This window comes from Chrysochloris asiatica, unplaced genomic scaffold (genome assembly GCF_000296735.1).
Source record: "Chrysochloris asiatica unplaced genomic scaffold, ChrAsi1.0 scaffold00345, whole genome shotgun sequence".
Classification (NCBI taxonomy): Eukaryota; Metazoa; Chordata; class Mammalia; order Afrosoricida; family Chrysochloridae; genus Chrysochloris; species Chrysochloris asiatica.
The window spans coordinates 2,286,325-2,309,627 of record NW_006408863.1 but is presented as its reverse complement, the minus strand read 5'-3'; the positions used below and the strand labels follow the sequence as shown (position 1 = coordinate 2,309,627).

Genomic DNA, 23,303 nt, shown 5'->3' with positions numbered 1-23,303 from the left:
CTGGGTAGGGTCCCACACTCTGCTCCTGCTCTTTTCCCTTGATGGTCCTAGGGTCCTCCGCTCCTGGACTGTAAGATCGACCACTCACCCCGTTTAGCTACGAAACTTCCACCTTTACAGTTGACTCTACACAATGTTTTCAAGGGTCACTTGTGTGTGTATCAGGATTCCGTTTTTCTTCACGGTTGAGTCATATTCCACTGTGTGTGTTGTTGTTGTTAGGTACCATCGAGTCGGTACTGACCCATAGTGACCTTACGCACCGCAGAACGAAACACTGCCCGATCCTGGGCCAACCTCATGGGTGGACCAAATTTTGTTTATCCATTCATTTGTTGATGGGCAAGGCTTGTTTCCACTTTTACTAATTAGTTTTAAAATCTACCATATTGAGGTTAGTGTGTATTCATTGAAATGCACCCATTTTAAGTATAGAATTGATGAAATTTTGATGGATGTTCCCACCGTTCAGATGCAAGTTCATAAACCCTAAAGTTCTTCAGGCTTCAGTCCAGGCCTGGCCTTGGCAGCTGCTGATATCCTTTGATCTGTGTTAGTTTTGCCTGAGAATTGGTGAGATCTTAAAGTGTTCCAACCCTAATCCCAGAGCATTGGATGCCAAGGCTAGGTTTACCTAATGCCTTTTCTTCTGAGAACATTCTTAAGTATCCTCCCGGGGTTTGTCCCTGTGCCAAGACCACTGCTAAAGGGGGGGGGGGGCGGACGGACAGAGGGTGACTATTTTGTTTAGCTGGAAAACCATACTTTGACGCTTCCTTCCCTTCCTCCACCCATTTCCCCTTTGTGGGAGTCCCAGCTTCCTGAGTGGCCGGTACCGGACAGTGTCAGCTACCTCTTCTAAAGTGGCCTTAATTAGGCCTGTGATTGAGTAAGAGGAGCCAGCATGTAATTGTGACCGATAATGTTGTTTACTGTGTGCACACCGGGGAGGGCAGGGTGGAGGTGGGGAATGAGAGCTCCGGCCTGGAGCCCAGCCACGCCCTCACTCTTAGGCTGTGAAGAGGCACTCTGCCTAGGTTTCTGAGATACATTTTCTCCAAAGCAGTGGAGAATGGCCTGAGGTTGGCTTACGTCCCACTTTGGGAGTTCTGCTCAGACGCCTCTAGTGTGTTTATCACTCAGAATTGCTCACTGTCTGGTTGAGAAGGTCAGAGAGTTAAGACAACTTTATCTGTGGTCTCAGTGGTGCGTCTGGGTTTAGGCGGTGACTGGCCAGATGATGTTGCATCATGGATTCTGATCTTCCTCCCAAAACCTATCGTCTAAGGAAGCCTGGGGTTGGACGGCAGCCTCACATGGAATTCTGGAGCGCCTTTGGTCCCTGCCCCACATTGGTGCTTACATGGAACCAGCATCCTAACAGTGCTAGGTCCCTTCCAGTCAGCCTTCCCTGACACAGGACTCACTCCTTAGAGTGGAGTGTTTGATGCTGGTCTGTAAGGCTGGGCACCATCTAGGACCCTTGTAGCAATGAAGGTCCTCTGAGCCTACTCAGTCCAATCGCCGCTTGCTGGAAGGGTAATGCAGATGAGTCTGTATTCCTCTCTCTGGAGCGCCTTTTCTGGTTCCATCCAGTCTTCATGGTTTAGCAGCCTATTTGATTCAGTGGATTTTTTTTTTAAGGATTTTCTATCTACCAGGTACTGGTCTAGATGTTGCAGTTTTTTGTATGTTTTTTTTTTTTAAATGTGATTTAAGTGATAGTTTACATGGAAGAACTTTAGCTTTACATTCATCCTATCGTATTTTGTTTCATTGCAATAATACCCTCCATGCATCATCAAACAACCAAAGGGTACACCCTGCAAGCCTGCCCATCGCACCCCCCCCACCCCCCAGCTGTCAGCATACAGCCCCTCTCCCTTCCTGAGGCCAGAGTCCCCAGCCGCTCCATCTCTCCACCTCATCATCTCTGCCTCCATCTCTGGCATCACTGCTTCTCTGGGTAGGGTCGGTCCCACACTCCTCTCCTCTCCCTTGACGGTCCCAGGGACCTCTGCTCCTGGACTGCAAAGTCAACCACTCCCTTCCTTTTGTTACAAAATGTCTACCTTTACATTTGCAATACTCACTGTCAGTCCTGATAGCAGTTATTCACTGTTGTACCACATGAGTGCTATCCCCATCTCCTTTCATCAGTCCTGTTCAGACAGATTGGAAACCACTCAGTGGAGATTCTACCTTCCCCCGCACCCTCTGGAACTAGGCTCCCTCTTGAAAGCTTGTAAGCCAGTCACTTCTTGCCTTTGTAGCCACCCATTTTAGGTAACCAATGTCTAAGTTGCCCATCCCTGTCAACCCTGTGTATGGAGGGGGTGGGAATGCTCCTCGCTGTAAAGATTTGTTCCCTCTTTTGAGCTACTGCATCCATAGGTGTAGGTCAAGTTCATCAGATTGTAGCGGATTCCTCTTGTTTTCCTCTTTTTTCTTCATCCAGTCGAGTTCTGATCATCCAGCCATTGAAGCCAGGTCAAGTGTGGTGACACTTCACTCTCTGCTCTAGTCCTCTGTGGCCATGTCCCTGTCTCTGGGCCCAGGAGTTCCCCGGTCTTGCCATACTGCTGGCCTACCAGGTCTCAACCCGACTTCACAGGAGTCAATTGAACGAGGTCGGACTTAGCTCACAATTTCATTGCTGTTTTTCCCTCACTTCCCATTATCAGTGACCAACGTGGTCACCAGCCAGACCACATGCCTGCTCATGTATTCCCCTTGAGTCTTAGTCTTGGAACGGGGTTTGCCCTGCGGGGACCCGACCGCTTGCCTTGATGGCTCCTGGGCGAACAGCTTGCGTGTTCTTGTAGTCAATCAGACTGCTGTTATTTTGTATTTTTCCAGTCGGTCTTTCTTTCAAGAAGTATCTTCTGTTCTTCTAGCTGCTCCAGGCTGGTCTGCTTATCCTTTCCAGTGGAGATTTCCCACCTCAGAAGATTCTGGGTGGGGCTCAGGATCCCACCTATGGTCTTATGCAAAGCAAAGGCTCCACAGGAAGCCTCCTTCCCTGTAGATGTTGCAGATTTTACACTTCAGCAGAAGGGATGTGTGTACTATTCCGTCCATTCATCCATCTGTCTGTTCACTCATCCATCTGCCATCTAGCTATTATCCTTCATCCGTCCGTCCATCCATCCATCAAATCTACCCATCCACTCACCTACCCACCTCTACTTCCACTCACCACCCACGCATTCACCTGCACATCCACCCATCTCTCCACCCACACATAGATACCTATGCTATAGGGGTCTTGGGACATGGAAGAAAGAGAGTATGGAGGTGGGGGCTGTGGCAGGGGTCTAGGTGAGAGGGAAATGGTTGTGGCAGACATGGTGGACTTAAACTCTTGAGCAGTGTTTCCCAAAGTTGGTTTAAGACCCTCAGGACTCCAGTCGAGTTAGGGCACATCCACATTCTGCCCCCTTTTGGGAGCTCTGCTCTGCACAGCATTGGAGAGGCTCTGGGTCAGCGTTAACTTTGTTTAACTTGGGTCTCTGAAATGTATATAACTCCAGAACCTTTTGTTTCTCAAGTCCTTTTGCAAACTAGCATCCGCAGATCATGCTGTACTGCGTCAGAAGTCTGGAGAAGGGCTTGTGACTAATGTGCACAGGCTTTTGATTAAGTAGGGGAGGTGGGGATGTACAGGATGCATGATGGGCTTCCAGCACAGACTCATATACACTCACTGGAATCTCAACCAAACGTCCACATTCATAAACAGGATGTGAGCTATCCAGCATCTTGACATTTGCTGGCAAGTCCTCAGAAATGTAAGTATGGAAACACAGTAGCACTGGGTAGTAACATTTGCTACAAGGCAGATAATCTGAGTGTTGCTGGGCAGTGGATACACATCTGTTCTTGACTTGAGTGTTCTTGTGGCTCCTTTGGAGACATAGGAATGCGCTGGCTTATCTAGAAACTTATGAAGAGAAACGGGGACCTGACTCAACAGTGCCAGTGTGCTTACCTCCCTGTGGGTCCACACCTGCATCTGATAGCATGGGCACCTGGGCTCTGGGAGGAGCTATGTTAGGGTTGGAGAAAAAGAGGAAGACTCCCAATGAGACGGCACGGCCCAGCCCTCCACCTAGACGGGTGACACTGGAAAGAAATGAAATCACTTGATAAGTAGAAGGAGGGGAGGTGTCTTTCTATTCAAAATGGATTTTTAAAAGTACTCATGACGCTGAACTTGGTTTCGTAGTTATTTTATCCGTTGTTTATCTTTTGGGAAACCCATGCCCTTTGAAATCTTGAACTTGCCCATCTCCATCCTGAAGTTGGTTAACTATTTACCTGTGTTTCCCATGCTTGCTTGCTGCTTTCAGTGGCTCACGCTGTATTGTAAACTTTGGATACATCTGGGTTTGACTTTTGCCTGTGGCATCAGGGAAACCCAAACCTTGCTATTTTGCCTCAAGTTATTTTTTTGCTTCCTTTGAATTAAAAAAAATACAGAAGTGGTTATCTGTGCAAAATGGCCAGAATTCTAAGTGGTGAGCCTTAGTCCAGAAGTTGGTGGGAAGAGTCCCTGCTGGCCTCTTGGAGACTCACTCACTTTTATCTAGATGTTCTTGCTTGGGGGACTGCACCCTGGGGAAGCAGGGGCGCTGGATCCTCTGATGCTCTGTCTCTTCCTTCCTCCCCAGGTTCGGAAGACAGTTTGAATCTCCTCTCCTGTGGCAGAGCATAATCATGATCTTGGCCATGCTGCTGATGCTGAGAGTCTGCACCCAGGTACGGGTGGCCAACGAGCTGAACCTCAAACGCCGCTCCTTTGCAGGTGGGTGAACGCGGTCATAGTTTTGCAAGTGAGATGGCGCCTGTTTCACCTCTTAGCTAAGCAGCTTTCATTTCACCTAATGGTCCTGTTATCTCGAGCCGATAAGGGTCTCAGGAGGTCAGAGTGTTTTCATTTATTTTTATTGTGTTTTGGGTGAAAGTATATAGAGCAAATTCCTTTTCCATTGAATCATTTAAACACATGTTATTTCGGAACATTAACTGCAATCCGTTCAATGCAATGGCACTCTTCCTCCTTCCTCCCTGAATTCTCAGCTGTGTGTTTTTGGGCACCTGCTGCCCTGTTGGTCTCGTGATTGATGGTTCTGAGGAGTATTATTGTTCACTTTGTAGACCTGTCTGTTACCTGGCTCACTTCCAGGTTGGAAAGGTTTGTAAAGGCCACCAGTTTCTATCAGAGCCCTCAGTCTGGTCTGTTTCATGATTTTGAATTTTGTTCTCTGTTTTCTCCCACTCTGTCCAGCACCTGCTGTCCTCATCAGACTAGAGCCGTCAGTACTTGTAGCTGGACACTATCAAGTTCCTCTCATCTAAGGGCAGTGGAGGCAGTGGTTCACATGGTCCACTTGTCTTCTGGCTAATTATTTACTTGGGTCTTTGATTTTCATAACTTTTCTTCCCTCTGAATGGGGAGAAACCAATACTTGCATTTTAGATGGCTGCTCACTAGCTTTTAAGACCCCAGTCACCGCTCATTACAGTAGAGGGTAGAACATTGTCTTTGTGAACCGTATACCAGTGGACTTAGCTGTCCCTTAGACTGTGGTCCAAGGTTAAATTACTTTAATTGCAAATTTTATAATATAGTCGAGATAATAGTTTTGTTACTGTAATTTGGGTAAGTTATTTTGTGGTTGTTGTTAGGTGCCATCAAGTCAGTACCGACTCATAATGACCCTATGCATAACAGAAGGAAACACTGCCCGGTCCTGGGCCAACCTCACAATCGTAACTACACCTGAGCCCATCGCTTCCACCACTGTACCATTCCATCTCATTGGGAGTCTTCCTCTTTTTCTCCAACCTTCCACTTTACCAAACATGATATCCTTCTCCAGTGACTGGCCCCTCCTGATAACATGTCCAAAGGATAAGACAAAATCCGGCCATCCTGGCCTCCAAGGAGCACTCTGGCTGCACTTCTTACTACACAGATCTGTTGGTTCTTTTGGCAGTCCATGGGACTTTTAATATTCTCCTCCAGCACCATAACTCAAATGCATCAATTCTTCTACAATCTTCCTTATTCACTGTCCAGCTTTCACATGCATAAGTTATTTTGCCTGGGTAAGTTATTAACTAATCTTAAATGTATACTTCTTTATTAGTAATTACAGTCACATGCAAACTCTTAATTAGGGTAAGAAGGGCATATTTCTTTTCTGCTTGTGTTTCATCTTGATCATGTTGGAGAAAGAGTGTATATGGCTTTTACATTCTCTTGTACCCACAAGGCTTAGCAAACTGGAGTCTTTCTCACATACTTGGTGAAATATATGTTCAAAGTTACACAAGATCAAGGTTTCCATATTTTCTGGAACGTGTCTCTGACTTTTTGGTTGCAGCTCTGCCTAGTGTAACATTCTGTGTTTGAACCAATCGCCAGTGAATATCTTCTGTGCATGGCATCCAAGAGAGCTTTCTTCTTGACTTTGTCTGAGATTTGGGGAGGGGGCTGTGTTTTAATCTCAGCTGTTCCCTCCCTAGAGTTTGTTTTTTGGGGGGCATCTGTGCATTTCAAATCTTGCTGAGGAGTTTTGCATTCTTGATCATGATTTACTCTCCACCTGAAAGGATTCTTTCCCCTTGTGCATGCTTAATTATTATTATTTTTAACTTTTTTTGTGTGAATTGGGTGAAGGTTTAAGACAAGACCATCAGCTCTCCATTCAGCAAACTATGAACCCTGTTTCATCTCAGTGACGACAATCCCCTCCCTGCAACAACATTTATCCTACTTCTTCCTTATGGCTCCCCCCTTACAACTTACAGTACACCAATGAACAAGGCAACAATATCGATGGGCATTTACAAAACAAAAATATATATAGTCATTTAAATGTCCAAAGGACACATGCTGCCAGCCAGCTTCCTGCCCACCAGCTCTAGGAAGGGATCTCACGCTGCATCACGCTCTTCCTTCTCGATGATCATGGGACCATGTGTTCCTGAAATGAGAGACTCCCTCCTTTTAGTTACACATTTTCTGCAGTTGTGACAATCGCGTGCTTCTGATTTTAGGGTGAGAGGAATGTATGCCGTTTCAGCCGCTGCTGAGTACCTGGTACCAATGTGAGGTGTCCAATGTCATTAAAGCTGCGAAGATTTCTGTGACTACTCTCTGGTGTGTTTCTGTTGTGTTCCCCCAATCCATACCCTTTCCTGTTCCCTCTGTGTATCTTGTTTTGTCCCTCCCTGTTGGGATACCAGAGATGACGCTTGCTACACCACAATCTGATCTAGCCCAGGAAGCAGCATTTTTGAACCTGTCAGGAGGCTGCTTGTGTTCATACAATTCTGCTTAAATTTTGACTTGGACTTTGATGGCTTCCGGCCCTGCTCTCCCTCCCCTTTGTGGATGTGACCTCATAATGTGGGGAGCAGGCCCTTAGGGAGGAAAGGCTGAGAGGACAATTTGTAACCTGCCCTCAGGCTTGGAGTCATGAGAGCAGGTTGTGTGACTTGATTTGAAATAGTAAGCTAGCTGATACAATGCCATGTGTAGCAAGTGTGCAGGCCTGTGGGAACACCCTGGTGTGGTGGTGTAGTTCTGGAGGGAACTGCTGACAGACAGTCCAGGGCTGATCTTTGTGTAGTGTTGACTCTCAGTTGTTGGCTTGTGAAGGTTGGATCTACACTGCCTGGGGCAGCTGACACACAACCTTTAACCCTTTAGCTGCTTTTGTTGCCTCCGAACGAATCTCATGCTTCGTTTTTAGCTGCATTCTGTCCCTTTGAGACGGGTGCTCAGAATTAATCCAAGTCAAGAATGTTCTGGTGCTTTGGGGCTGGTCCTGCTGGGCTCTGAAGTTGGGGACTTGGTGGTTGCCAGAGTCATGTGCATTCCTTCCCCTTTCCATGGACACTTCCTCATTACATGTGCTCTGAAAAGAGCTTTATGGGCAGCCTTCTGCTTGGGTCCTTTCTGACCCTGGGGCAGAGAGGCACAGTGATGTGGTAAAAGCATCCAGGGATGAAGAGTGGGAAGTATGGCAGCAGGTTCCTGGGGCAAGGTGCCTCGGGGTTTGTGGTGCTCCTTGTCAGCATGGCCGAAGTTAGCCCCGTGCCTTAGACGTGAAATGCAATACAACAGCTCTTGTCACTTTGGCTCCAAATGTTCTCCTTCTGTAGTGGTGCACTTTCTATTAATACTAGTTTTGGAGAGAAACAGTTGAGAAAGTGAGTTTTTCAGTGCACAGAAACCAAAACCATGTGGTCTTTCTGTGTGAAGGTGTTTTTTTTTTTTTTTTAAAAAAAAAAAAACAAAGAAATCGGAAACATCTGGAAAACACAGTTGCTTATCAGTGTTAAAAACCAGTCTGTTTTTGTCTTTTCTCCTCTTCCTTTCTGTTTCTCTGTCTTTTTAATGTACCTGCAGATAGTAAGGATGAAGAGCTCAGAGCCCCCCTCAGGCGGTCCTACCTGGGTATGTACCACATTGCATGAGGCTTCCACTCAGAACATGGTCCATTTCATCGTCTTCAGCTCTGCTCCTTCTCCCGTGCCGCTGCCACGTGCCTGCCTGAGCCCCTGCATGCACGTCTTCACAGCCCCGTGGCGCGCAGTGTGTTTAGTGACTAACAGCTCACAGCCTTGCTCACTCTGTTCCAGCATGATGTAGTTCCAGAAACCTCCTTTTCCTTGTGTGTGTGTGTGTGTGTGTGTGAGTAGTTTTCAGATTACAGGTTTCGCCACTTTTGAATTTATTCCAAAATAACTGATTCTTTTTGATGCTATTGTAAATGGAATTGTTTTCTTGATTTCATTTTGGGTTGTTCATTCCTGCTTTGTAGAAGTACAATTGGATCTTCAATATTGATCTTGTATTTTACAATCTTGCTGAACTTGTTTATTCTGATAGCCTTTTAGTAGATTCCTTAGGATATCTTTTACAAGGTTTTGTCATCTGAGAATAGAGATAGTTTTACTCGTTCTTTTTCAATCTGGAAGCTTTTTTCTTTTCTTTTTCTTCTTGCTTAATTACCCTGGCTAGAAATTTTAGTGCAGTATTGACCAGATAAGGAGCTCTGGTAGCGTAGTGGTTACGAAACGGGCTGTGAACCGCAAGGCTAGCAGTTCGAAACTACCAGCTGTTCCATGGGAGAAAGATGAGGCGTTCTGCTCCCGTAAAGATCTACAGCCTCAGAAACCCTGTACAGGGTGGCTATGAGTCAGACCCGACTCCACGGCACACAGCCATTGACCAGAAGTGGTGAAGGTGGGCATCTCTGAATTGTTGGTGATCTTAGGAGGAGAAACACATTTAGACATTTTGATATGAATTGTGATGTTAACTGTGAATTTTCAATACATGCACATAAACCGAGAAGCTGGATAATATGAAGAAGAAGGTGGCATCAGGATTGGCGGAAGACTCATTAACAAACTCTGATATACAGATGCTACAACCTTCCTTGCTGAAACTGAAAAGGACGTAAACTACTTACTAATGGAGATCAAAGACCACAGCTTTTGGTATGGAGTGCACCTCAATGTAAAGAAGACAAAAATCCTCACCACTGGACCAGTAACCAACATCCATATAAACAGAGAAAAGATTAAAGTTGTCAAAGACTTCGTTTTGCTCAAATCAACCATCAGCACTCCATGGAAGCAGCAGTCAAGAAATCAAACGACATATTATTGCATTAGGCAAATCTGCTGCACAAGACATTTTTAAAGTGTTGAAGAGCAAAAATGTCAGCTGAGGACTAAGATGTTCCTGATCCAAGCCATGGTATTTTCATTAACCTCATATGCATGCGAAAGCTGGACAGTGAATAAGAAAGACCATAGAAGAGTTGATGCTTTTGAGTTTTGGATGAATATATTGAAAGTGCCATGATATGCCAAAAGAACCAACAGATCTGTGTTGGAAGAAGTGCAGTCAGAGTGTTCCTTGGAGGCCAGGATGGCCAAACTTCGTCTCTTGTACTTCGGACATAGTGTCAGGAGGGACCAGTCACTGGAGAAGGATATCATGTTTGGTAAGGTGGAAGGTCAGAGAAAAAGAGGAAGACCCCCAGCGAGATGGGTTGGCAAAATGGCAGCATCAGTGGGCTCAAGCGTGGCAACAATTGTGAGGTTGGCCCAGGACCGGGCAGTGTTTCGTTCTGTTGTGCATAGGGTCGCTATGAGTCGGTACCGACTTGATGGCACCTAACAACACCAACAACAATTATGGTCTATTACTTTGCTTGATTTCACTTATTGAGCCAAGTTTACATTCTTGGGAACAAGGTCTACTGGGCCATGGTGCATAACCCTTTTTATATGTTGCTGGATTATGTTTGCTAGGATTTTGTTGATGATTTTTGTGTCTGTATTCATAAGAGGTATTGATCTGTATTGATCTATGATGTCTTTGTCTAAGTTTAATATTATGATAATATTGGCTTTGTAAGATGAGTTGGCAAGAATTTGTGAAGTATTGATACAAATTCTTCTTTAAATATTTGGTAGAATTTGATGGTCTTTTCTTTGCTATACATTTATTATTATTATTGTTAACTCCGTATCTTTACTTCTCAGAGGTCCATTCAGACACTTTGTTTCTTCTTGAGTAAGTTTTGGTGTTTGTCTTCCTAGCAATTTGCCTTTCTAATCTAAGTTACCTAATTTGCTGGCATATAATTGTAGAATTCCCTTATAATTCCTTTCATTTTATGTAAGGTTAGTAATGATGGCCCTGATTTCATTTTTGATTTTAGTAATTTGAGGCTTTTTGTCTTTATCAGCCATGCTTCTTATTAGTCTGTTGTTGTTGTTCCGACCCATAGCGACCTGTATAGGCTTTCCATGGAGCAGCTTGTGAGCTTGAACCACCGACTTTTTGGTTCAAACTGACTTTTCAGTCTAGCGCATTATCCCACAAAGCCACACCAGGACTCCTCTTATTAGTCTAGCTAATGGTTTATCAATTTTGTTGATGCTTTCAGAGAACCAACTTTTGATTTGCCTGATTTTCTCTATTGTTTTCTTTATTTTATTTATTTTGCTCTGTTATTTCTTTCTTCTGCTTTTCTTCGGGTTTAGTGTGCTGCTATTTCTCTATTTTCTGGAAGTGGAAGGCTAGTTTAATGACCAGAGATATGTTTTTTTAAACATTGGTGTTTGCAGCCATACTTTCTCTCTAAGCTCTGCTGTAGTTGCATCCTATACGTTTTGGTGTAGTGTGTTTTGGTTGTCATTCATTTCAAAGTATTATCTAGTTTTCCTTGACATTTGTGCATTGAGTCATTTTTTATTTAGGAATAAAATATTTCAATGTTAATGTGTTTCTAAAATTTCCTTTTGTTACTGATTTCTAATTCTTACATTATTATACATGTTATGTCTATGTATGTTACAAATCTACTATCACACAATGATAATTACTACTTTTTATAATTTTATGGCTTCTATAAAATTGGAAAGACAGAAGGCTAGCAATTATATGAGGGTCCTTCAAAATGTTTGGGAAAAAATGGAATGAAAAGATAACGAAAATTTTGTACAGATTTTTTATACAACCCCATATATTTATAGTTTGTTACGCTAACCTTATTTACCAGTTCTGGCTATCTTCATTACTTTCTGTGAATCACTTGTCATTTATTCCAGTGCGGCTTAGTACCCACCTACCTCCTCTGTTGCTTCAAATACATAGCGTTTGTGTATGTTTCAGGCCTGACAATAATAGTGTTTTAGGCAATTGTTGTTTAAATCAGTTAAGGGAAGAGATATGGACTTTTCTATTCTGTTCTGTAATTACCAGCACTTATGTTCTGTCTTGTTTTCATGTGGATTTGAATTACTGTTTGGTGTCACTGACTTCCTTCATGAAAAACTACTTTATTACTTTCTGTAAGGTAGGTCTGTTAGCAATAAGTTCTCCCAATTCTTGCTTCTCTGGGAATAGCCTTATTTTGCATTCATTTTTTAAAGAGTTTTGCTAGATGTAAGAATCTTGGTTGACGGTTTTTTTTCTTTTCAGCACTTTGAAAATGTTATCCCACTGCCTTCTGGACTCCATTGTTTCTGATGAGAAGTCAGCTGTAAATCTTACTGGGGTTTCCTTGTAAGTGATAAGTCATTTTTCTCTCGTTGGTTTCAAGACTTTGTCTTTTTATTTGGCTTTTGACATTTTGACTATGATGTGCCTGAGTGTGTATCTCTTTGGTTTATCCTACTTGGAGTTTGTTGAAGTTCTTGGATGTCTAGATTAATATTTTAATCAAATCCAGGAAATAATAACTTTGTTATTATTTCTTTGAGTATTTTTTTCTATTTCTTTCTCTCTCTTCTCTCCTTCAGGTACCCTAATTATAAATATGTTGAGACAGTTAATTTTGTCTCATATTTCTATGAGGCGCCATTTATTTTTCTTAATTCTATTTTGTTCTTCAGGTTACATAATTTCTACTGACCCGTTTTTACGTTTGCTGATCCTTTTTTCTGCCAGCCCAGAACCATCACTGAGCCCCTCTAGTGAATATTTCTTTTCAGTTGTTGTACTTTTCAGTTCGAGAATTTCCTTTTAATTCTTTTTAGAAATTTGTATCTCTTTGTTGACATTTTCTATTTGATGAGACAGTGTCATCTCCTAACTAACTCTTTCTGCATGGTCTCGTTAAGTCTTTGACCATGTATAGAACAGCTGTTTTGAAATCTTTCTTTGATAAGTCCATTGTCACTAGGCCCTCAAACCCACCTTTTCTTTTCTGCTTCCCACCCTCCTCCTTTCTGTGTATGGGACTCACTTCCTGTTTCTTTGCCTGTCTCCAAATTTTTTGCAGAAAGCTGAGCATTTGAGCAATGTTTTGTAGCAACTCTGAGTGTTGACACCCCACCACTTTGGGGAGTTTGTTGCTTGTTTATTAGTTTAGTGATTTGATTGGACTAGCTCATGATGTCTTTGTTACTACAGTCTACAGTCGCCAAGTCTCTCCTCCTAAGGGATGACTGTCTGCTCTAGCTGGATTTCTCCAGTCTTTCCCTGGTCTCCTTGTTAAGCCTCTGACTGGTGTGCCTTTATTGGTATCTTAACCAACTGTGGAACTCCAATTGAACTCATTGCTGTTGAATCAAAGTCTGACTCACAACAATCCTATGGGACAGAGTAAACTGCCCCGGAGCGTTTCCAGGGCCAAACATTTTTGTGGGGGTTAGACTGCCATATCCTTCTTCTGTGGGCTGGATGGTGGGATTGAATTGCCTACCTTCCCATTAGCAGCTGAGTGTTTAACCGCCGTGTCACTTGCTCGACTATTGCTCTATCACTTTAGACAACACCCTGGGTGTAAATTGCTCCACTGTCTGATCCAATTTGAGTTGGGCTGCTTTAGTCTTCGAGGGAGTCTTTGACTTCAGGAGAGCTCTTCATAGCCTTCCCTTTGCCTGGTTCTCTTGATTAAACTTTTCAATGGTCTCCTGACTTGCTTGTTGCTGTGTGAAGGTACTGTTGTTGTTGTTACTTGCCGCCAAGTCAGTTCCGACTCCTAGCGGCCCTGTGTAGGGTTTCCGAGGAGCAGCTGATGCGTGTGAACCACCAACCTTGTGGTCCAGTGCTTACCCTACAGCCCCACACCAGGACGCCTTGTGGAGCTCCTAGGTTCCGCTGGATTGTTCACCATCCATGTTTCCATTGTTGTTTTTGTCACTGCTCCTAAGTTGGAACTTGCCCATGCAATCTTACAGATAAAGTTAGTTCCTTTAGGGGGAGGGATGGCTCTCTGTTTTGACTCCCTCCTTCCAGGTGGAGGTGCGAAATCTCTGAACAACTGGACACAGCAGCTGGCTTCACTCAAAGTCACACCTCTGCTCTACAAGTGGGCTTGGAGGGGCTGTAGCTGTTGGCCTTCTTGACTTGCTCCTCCCATTGTGGAACCTCTACTCTGTGACTAAGCTGGGGCAAGGGTGGTTGAGGCCTTCTGTTCTCTGCCTGTCGCATATGGGGTTGAACTTCCACCACAGTGAAGGCTGGGTAGAGGAAAGGACCCCAGACCTCTCATGGTTACCTGGTGTAGAACAGGAGCTGGGCTGGGGAGTGAGCAATGCTGACAAGCTGCCTCTACTGGGAGAAATCATTGCCTGATGGTTGCAGCTGAGGCAAGAGGGAACCCATCTTCCTGACTTCACCCACAGAGGAGAGCTTTTACCACACTGAGCTTTGAGGGTGGGAAGAGGGAGCTAGTCTTGCTCAAATGCCCCAGACTTTTACTGAGATTCAGTTGTTGTTGTTGTTAAGTGCTGTTGAGTCGGTTCCGACCCATAGCGACCATGTACAGGGTTTCCAAGGGTGTAAATCTTTACGGGAGTAGAAAGCCTCATCTTTCTCCCGCAGAGCGGCTGGTAGTTTCAAACCACTGACCTTAAGGTTCGCAGCCCGATTCGTATAGCTTTTCCTAAATAAATATTTCTCCATTTGCTATTGGCAATTGGAATTGCCTAATGGGCAATTTCCAGCAACTTTAAATGGTGTTTTGTGTGTGTATTTTTAATTTTTTTTTAAATGTTTTTCACCGCTGTGGTTGTTTCAGTGTGGAGAGGGTCTGTGTGGTTCTCACCACCATTCCAGAATTGTGAGGGCTGAGACCATGAAGACTGTTTCAGGTGAGGAGACTCACACTGTGTGCTCTTGTGTAACAGCTGCGTCGCTGAAGGGAGCCAGTGGTTTTTGTGTCAAGTGTGTGATACACAGTGAGGTAGGTGTCCAGTTGGATAGATAACTGCTTTCCTTTGTCAAGTGGTTTACAAGTCGGTAGGCTTAAAGTTTCTCTTTTAAAGTGAAGGAACTGTTTTGATTTGGGAGAAACTTACTGATTCCAGTGCTATTGGGGTCCAGGCCTTTCTGGTACTGTTTCTGCTCCGCATGAGTGTCTAAGGATTTCAGGAGGCGTGTCCTGTTGGTCAGAGCGGCAGCCCCTAGGATGGTGAGGGACGGCAGGGAAATGCTGAGCCTCCCAATCTGTCTTTGCTGCAGAGACTAACAGGACCTGGGGGTACTGAGATGTAGAAAGGGAGGAGTGTGGTTGTTAAATGTTTCTGAGTTGGTTCCGACTCATAGCGACTGTGTGTAGGGTTTCCAAGGAACCGCTGGTGGCTTTGAACTGCCTCCTTGCTGTTAGCAGCAGTCCAGTGCTTCTCCTAGAGCCCACGAGGACAAGAGTGGGAGGGGGGCTAGGCTACTGCGCGTCAGACCGTGAGGGAAGTCCTGGTTCATCGTCTACACAGCACTGGTCATAGTAATGGCACCAGCTAGCTGTTGTGGACTGAGTGTGAGGGGCCTGCCTTGTCTCCCTGCTGGTGGGGCTATTTGCTTGGCAGTGGCCACCCTGCCTGCCCAGCCCCTCACGACTCCCTGAGACCTGCAGGCACTTGTAGTCCCCTTAGTGTGTTTTTGGGGAGCCGTCTCTCTCAGCATCCCTTTGCCTGAGGATGGGATTGAAGCAGCAGCAGGGAGTGAACTTTGCACTCAAACTTTGTAACAGTGGTTAATGCCTTCTGTCTTCAGGGGCCAGGCCCACACCCTCTTCACCCTCTGAAGCACCCCCGTGCTCCGCACTCTCCACCTTCCATGAGCACCAAGGTACTCCCAGCCCTGTGGGCAGTGCCGCACTTGCACCTGGCTCTGCCTGAGCTTGGACCTGCAGTGTCTGGCTTCAGTCCTGCCCACAGTGCCCGGCATGTGCTCACTGACCACCAGGAGTGGTTTGCCCAGGCTCTGGCAAGTTGGGACTGAGACTGGCAGTCAGGGCTGTGCCCAAGGAGTGAGGCTGACCCACATTTTCCAAGGGAGGGTCCCCTCTGTTGTGCAGAAAGTGCTTTGATAAAAGCCCTAGTCAGAACCAGGGTTTTGGAGAAAGGGATTTGATCGGCTCATTTTCTAGGAAAGTTGACTCAAAAAATTTAGTTAAAATTTGAAACTGTCACAAAGTTACAGAAAGTGGGACTACAGTGCACATTTTTGAGAGGCTGCAAGATGGCGGGCTAGGCAGAAGGGTGGAACGGACCCTCTCAGTGAAGATTGTTGTTTTAGTTGTGAAGTGTCAAGTCGGTTCCAACCCAAGGCGACCCTGTATAGGGCTTCCAAGGGGTGGCTGGTGAGCTTGAACTGCTGACCTTTGCAGTCCAGCGCGTTACACCCCAGCGCCTCCCCAGGACTACGGAAGGTAGTCCTGGAACTCGGAGATTCCCATGAAGGGGTAGAGAAATGGACTGAACACTTGCTAGGACAGAGAGCTGAGCAGCCATGGCAGAATAAGGAGAGATAGGTGACCAGATGGGCGCAGCCTTCTTGAACTTTTGTAAACAGCTTCAGAGACAAGAAAAGTTATCAGGTTGAAGAGACAAAGATGGGGCTTTTCTCTTGTTCCCTACACTCCCCTGATGAGGAGAGGCGAGGCTGGCCCCACCCTTGTACGCCCCCAGGGAAGCTCCTACTGTCCCAGCAGTCAGAGGTGCACAGAGGGGAGCCTCTCAGTTGTGGTCCCATTCAGGAAGGGGCCCTGCTCCAGATCTGCAGTCAGCCCCGCTCAGCCCTGGGCTAGCCTCACTAGGAGAAGCAGCCAAGCAGATACGGAATCAGGAAAGAAACTGCTGATCAGTGCCAGCGCGCAGGCCAGCCACGGTGTGGTCATCTTAAACTCTAATGGGCGACTTTGAAGGCAAGAGCCTTAGTGCTTATTAGTAGACAGAAAGGGGCAGAATTTTTTTTTTTTTCTTTTCTCCTTGTACCCCACATAGCCCTGGTGACCAGAGGTGTGGCTGTCAAAATCACGCCCTTAAAGTGTGGGCAGCACCAACCTAGGCACCTGGAATCAGACTTGGGCGATTCTAGACCCTCAGCTCCCCTCTGGGATGGAAATGCCCTGATCTCCCAGTTGCTTTGGGGTTTGCACAAACTACTGCTGTCATGGGTGCCCAGAACAGACAACACCTGACCCTACAGGAACTCCATCTAGGGTTAAGGGTTAGTGACTCATTCCTTTCCCGGCCATGGTGTGAGGTCAGTGACTGGCTGGAGACCCCACAATTCCTGGCTCTCTGGGTCTGGCACCCCGCCTAGTGTTTGGTTTTTTCCTTTCATTGTTTTTCTTTATTCTTTCTCCCTCCCTTTTGTCTCTCCTGTCTATCTCTCCTTCATTTTTTCTTTTTTTCTCTTTCCCAATTACTGCCGCTGCTGTCTTTTTCCTTCTTTATTTTTTTTACCCCTCTTTATTGAATTTTGTTGTTTCATCCCTCTGGCTTCTTTGGCTTTCCCTCATTCCTTTCCCTATTTGTGTTTAGGTATTTTTTCTCTTTATATTGTTGTAGTTTCCGCTCCCTCTATACCTTGTAGCTCGTTTGGGAAGATGGCTGCTGCCTGCTGCTGATTCTTTGGTTTAATTGTTGCCTCTCTGCTTGAAAATGGCCTTTCAGGTGTCTGAGATCGCTCCTTTGCAAATCATTTGTCGTTTCCTGTCTCCTCTTGCTCCCATGGTCTAATTGTGTAAGTATGAAGCTTAGAAGTTTCAAATTACCTGTCTCTCTCCCTTGGTTTAAAAATAAAAGAGAAGGAAAATATAGAAACTAAAGTCCTTGCTGTCTTCCCAGAAGGAGAGGTGAGAGCTATTTTGGTCCACTGTCATTGGTGTCTTTTGAGGCCCTTTCCTCTGTGGGGTATCTGTAATGTGACATTCCCATGAATGAAGGCAAACTGTCCTTGGTGATTACCTTCTACTCCCTGCAGACACTCCCTGCCTGTCAGCTCCCTGGGCTTCCTCCTCATCCTTCCTGATGCAGGCCTTGCTGACGTACACCTTCCCTGTGCGTCTCCCAGGATTTGACCAGCCTGTATGGACGCATGCACATTCAGCTTTATCCTTGGTGGCTTGGTGGAGGGATGTTGCTGCCCCCCCCCCACCACTGTTTTCAGTCCTTATCAGCTGATGTGCTTGCCTCTCTCTGAGGGGTCTTCAAAAAGTTTGTGGGAAATTGGGATGAAAAGTTAACGGAATTTTTTCAAGCCCCCTTGTGTGGAAATTTAGTTTCATAATTTCTGCTTTCTGTGACTGTACTGAATTAGTGTTTGTGAGATCTTACTGAAGCACCAAATTCACCAATTGGGGTATAGATTAGGGTGGCTGGCAAGGAGAGGCTTCATCTTAGCACCCATAATGGGACCAGGTGGTGGGTCAGTTCTGGAGTAACTGGGTGCCTCCGGGTTGAAGGTCGGTGCATGTTCCTCCTCACCTTTCTTGTTGTTGTTAAATATCGAGTTGATTCTGAACTATAGCGACCCTGTATAGGGTTTCCAAGGAGTATCTGGTGAGCTTGAACCGCCAATCTTGAGGATCAAACTGACTTTGCAGTCCAGTGCATTAGCCCACAGCACCACAGAAGCATACCATCCTTAGACGGGACCTTTCCTTATAAATTGGGGCTCCAGCACCCGTCTAGTACTGAGAGCTGCTCATGATTTGTCCCTGCCGGCCCCCAGCTCTGCACACAGCACGTGCGCTCACTTGATGCGAGGAGCAGGACCAGGAGGTAGGGGTGGTCGTGGAGATGGAAGGGCTGGCAGGGCCCTGGCATTTAGTCTCTGAGCCTTTTCTGCCGGGTGAATGTGCATTCATGGGGCCTGAGATGGTCTCCTGTGCAAACCCACGGGGCAAGGGCTCCTCTGTTAGTATGTTACGGGAAGTGGGGTTCCCAGGAGGTGAGGATGTGGTGACTCCAGCCCAGGTCCTACATGCAGGACGCGGACTGGCCACAGGGCGGTGCTGTGAGCTTGAAGAAGACCCGGTCTCAGCGGTAGGCACTGCCTTGAGGGTTCTCGGGCTTTTCTTCTGGAGAAGAGCGTCCTGGTAGAGTCTTTGGGGATCAGACCTGACCCTCCTGGTACCTCCCTCCGGTGACTTGTCACGTGTTCTTGGGTAAAATTCCTGGCGGGGGTTAGAAACTGCCCTTTCTTCGCTGACTTTCCCAGCTCTGTTGTAGGGACTTAATTTGGGAATTCACAGGCACAGAGTAGATGCCCAGGATGTCCGTGGAAGGTCCTGGGTCTGTCCTCCCCAGATCTACAGCTTTGCTTGTTGTTGGTACTTTATGGAAATTGTGATTTATAAAAGTTGATGAATATTACACAGATGTTCAGTCTCAGGAAGGTCCAGGGAAGGACAACCCAGCATTTGGTGTCCATGGAGGGGATGGGGGTCCTGAGCTCCCCCTAGGCTAGAGGCCGTGGGACTGGAGTCTAGTTTCTAGGCTGGGAGCCACATGTTTAGGGGCCTGGGTTCCCAGGCTGAGGCCTGAGCGCTCTGGGCCTGGGTTCCTAAGCTGGGTGACTCAACACTCAGGTCTGCAAACATCTCTTCTCCTGCATTCAGAACTGTCACGCCCCTGCCCCCCCAGAGTTACCTGAGTGGACAGCGCTGGACTGGGCAGTCAGGGTTCTTTCTGGGCTTTGTTCTTGCCTCCCTTCTCAGTGATTTGCCAAGAGTTGTCCATTATGTTTGGGTTCATTTCTGGACTCTGCTTTGTTGCATTGATTTGCTGCTCTGTCCTCTGCTCCTGTCCTGGAGCTGCCTGGAGCTGGGAGATGAGGCACCTGTCCTGCCCCTCAGGGCTCAGCAAACACTCAGCTCTTCCTTACGTCCTCGCCAGCCACAAAGTTCCTGGTCTGGGGTTTGAGCAGAGCAGAGCAGAGCCTTCTGTATGTAGTCTATCAGCGTCTGCTGAGCCCAGGTGTTTTGTTTTGTTTTCCTACCCGCTCTATTGAAATAGAATTGGCATACAACAAGCTGTACATATTTAAAGTGTATAATTTTGATAAGCTTTGACATATTCATATAAGCATGCAACTGCCACCCGGATTTAGGTAATGAACATATCTGTCACCCCAAAAGTTTCCTCTAACTACCCTGTCCCACAGGCTCCCCGTATCTTCTCCCTATCGTTCTACGTTCATTTGCGTTTTGCGTTTACTAGAATTTTTGTGTAGATGGACTCATACGGAGTGTGCTCTTTTGTATGGCTTCTGTTACTCATTGTGATTACTTTGAGATTTGTCCGTGCTCTGGGGCTATCCGTAGCTCTTTCCTTTCCATTGCTGAGTGCTATTCCGTGATACGGCTCTTCCATCATTTTTTTGTTTAGTCACTGGTTGATGGATTTGGATTGTTTCCAGTTTGGGGCTGTTACAAATATCGCTGCTGTGAACACTTGTGTACAGGTCTTTATATGAACATGTGCTTTCTTTTCTCTGGGTAAATACCTACGAGTGGACTGCTGGGATCATATGGTAAGTGTATGTTTAACTTTTTAAGAAACTGCCAAACTGTTTCCCTAAGTGGTTTTCTGCCGTTCACCCCACCAACAGTGCCTTCTGATTTTCAAATAGGTGTCTGACAGCGTACCATTGTGGTTTTAATTTGCATTTTACCAATGACTAATAAATGAACATTTTTTCGTGTTTACTTTTTTAGCTTTATATCATCTTAGATGACTTGTCTAAATCTTTTGCTAATTTTAAAATTCATTTTTTTGTATTTTTATTATTGAGTTGTGATAGTTCTGTATATATTAGATACAAACCTTTATCAGATGTATGATTTACAAATGTTTTTTTCAGTCTGTGTTTTTTTTTTTTTTTTTATTCACTTAATACTATATTTTTAAAGCAGTAGTTTTTACTGTTGATGAGATCCAGCTTAGAGTGGTTTTTTTGTTGTTGTTTTTTAAGTGGATCTTGATTTTGGTGTTATATTTAAGAAATCTTAGCCTAACCTAGGGTCTCAAAGGTTTCCTTCTAGAAGTTTCGTTTTAGGTTTTACATTTAGGTCTGTGATCCACGTTGAGTTAATGTTTGTTTATGGTGTGAGGGATGGGCCCACGTTCACTGATTTTTGCATGTGGGGATCCAGCTGATGTTTCATCCTTTGTTAAGAAGACCATCTTTACTCCACTGAATAACCATTACATCTTCGTTGATAATCAGTCGTCCATGTGTGTGTTGGTCTACTTCTGGACTCTGTTTGATTGCATTTATCTGTCTTTATGCTAGGATCCCTGGTAGCTCATCAGGTTAAATGTTGATTTGCTAACCATCAAGGTTAGTGGTTCGAACCCACCAGCTGCTCATCAGGGGAACTGTGAGGCTGTCTGCTGCGGTAAAAATGTATTTGCAGTCTCGGATACCTTGAGGAGCTGTGCTCTGTCCTATAGGATGTTTATGATTCGTAGTCGACTTGATGGCAGTACGTCTGGTTTCTGTTTTCACCTTTAGGCCAGGACTTACCACGTTGTCTTGATTTCTGTCATTTTATAAATCTTGAAATCAGAATGTGAGCATCCTCCAACTTTGTTCTTCCTATTCACACTTATTTTGTCTCTTTTAGAGCTTTTGCATTTCTCTATGAATTTTACAATCAGCTTGTTAATTTCTACAATAAAGTCTGCTGGGATTTTGATTGGGATTGTCTTGAATCTATAGATTAATTAAGGAAGAAGTGACACGTTGACAGTTATGCAGAGCAAGAGTTAACAGAGCAGCAGACCGCACAGAGCTATCCTTGAAGAGATCTGCTTGTGTGGTTGGCAGTTGGCTGGTGTCTGGGAACTTGGATTTCACAAACAGCGATGACCTGGATGAATGTGTCCTTTTGCATCCTTCACTCTAGGTTAGGACTGCCTCTCAGCTGGGCTTTCCCTGGGAGGCAGAGAAACGAGGCCTTTCTGCTGCCCACACCTCACCCTTCCAGAGTTGAGTCTTGGCCTCTCCTTGTCCTTGTGCTCTGTGGTGGATTCTGGCTGTCCCCTGTGGCTCTCTGGAGCTCTCCTCCAGTGGTTTGCTGGTAGTCAGCCTGTGAATGGAGGCTAGGTAGACTGTGTTGCAAGCTCCTTAGGACCTGTTACCATGACTTTGATTATGAGGCATGGGACTAGCCTGCATGAGCTGGCAGACTCTGAAGGTGCTGGGCGTTCATTTCACTTGGTAAAGGCCATGACCACTGGGAGACTACTAAGGAGGCCTTTCTACACCAAGCCATCAGAGCGCCGTCACCATGGAAACTTGTTCAGTCATCAGTAGCGGGCCATTCCTATTGACGTCAGCATACATTCGTCGTCTCCTCTCAGATAATGCAATAAATGTCTTTACAACAGACATGAGCACTGGTTTCCCTTTGGCCAATCACCTGTGTTGACTTGGTGCTGTCCCTGGTGCTGACACGGTTCTACTGTTTTAGGAACTGCAGCATTTCCTGTGATAGGCCGGGAACAGACTTCTGGGAGAGAGTGTTGATTATGATCTGCCCTCCCTTCCTGGTGACCCACCCCTAAATAATCTTGCTCCCCACCCCTCCTGTTTTTGTAGTGAACTTCATCCTTATCTTTAAAGAACAGCTGCAAGTCACCGCGTTAGTCCTCCTTGTGGTCTCTCTGATGGCTAGCAAAGTGCTGCTTCACGGAGAGCATTTGCCTCTTCCTCTCTGTGGCTCCTGCAGACTTTAGTAGGCCTTCATCTCACTCATGTGGTTCTGCTGAGGTGGATGTGGCTCCTGAGGATGGTCTGTGTCCATAGCATGGAGGACCTGACGGTCAGGACCAGACCTGCGTGGTTTTCTCACCACACTCGGGTTGACGACAGGCCCGGGTTTTTGTGTTGCCATGCCGAGCCCTCGTGTGGACACACTGGGGAGAGAGTTGAATTATTCTGTGCCTCTGGTGATTGTGAGCATCCTGCCTCGTGATGCTGTTGTGTTGTGTGTGTGTGTTCAGGAGGAGTGCCTGTCTGCATTGTGCTGCTGCTGTGAGGTGTGGGGATGAGATGCTGCCACCTGGAAGAAAATGACAAGAGGGTCTGAAGACCGAGGTCGTCCTATGTGTGGGGCTGAGCTGATGTGGTGACATGCAGCAGTAGCTGGAGGCCAGTTTGCAGGACAGAGAAGGGCTCAGTGGCCTGCTATGTTCAGGTTTCAGGATGAGTGAGTTTAAAAGATGCCTTAGGCTTGAAAAAAGGGGCTGGAACAAAAGAAAAAATTAAAGCTTGGTTTTTACATTTATTCCCTGCTGGAATGATAATATTTCAGATGCACTGTTCTAGATGAAATATGTCATTTCATCAATATCAGTCTGATTTCTTCCCTTTCCGAATGTGCCTCCTAGAGAACTGACTTAGGCGTGTTGCGCTCTCTACTCTGTGAGGCCCAGCGCTCTGCAGCTTGCTCACGGCCTGTCCAGAACACACTGCCCTCAGACCCTGACACCGCCTCTCTGGTCTCTCGTCCCTCAGG

At 45.8% G+C, this 23,303-nt stretch overlaps 1 protein-coding gene across 2 annotated transcripts in view; it reads left to right on the top strand.

Moving 5' to 3' along the window:
- The window catches only part of PQLC1 (PQ loop repeat containing 1), a 36,465-nt gene that overhangs the window by 4,226 nt on the left and 8,936 nt on the right, over positions 1-23,303 (top strand). The window contains exons 2-3 of one of the 2 annotated variants that reach the window (XM_006875891.1): positions 4,674-4,807; positions 8,426-8,473. In XM_006875891.1, coding sequence (XP_006875953.1) covers positions 4,674-4,807; positions 8,426-8,473 — 182 coding nt within the window. The remainder of the gene's footprint in view (positions 1-4,673; positions 4,808-8,425; positions 8,474-23,303) is intronic. The other variant, XM_006875892.1, reaches the window with a different exon arrangement.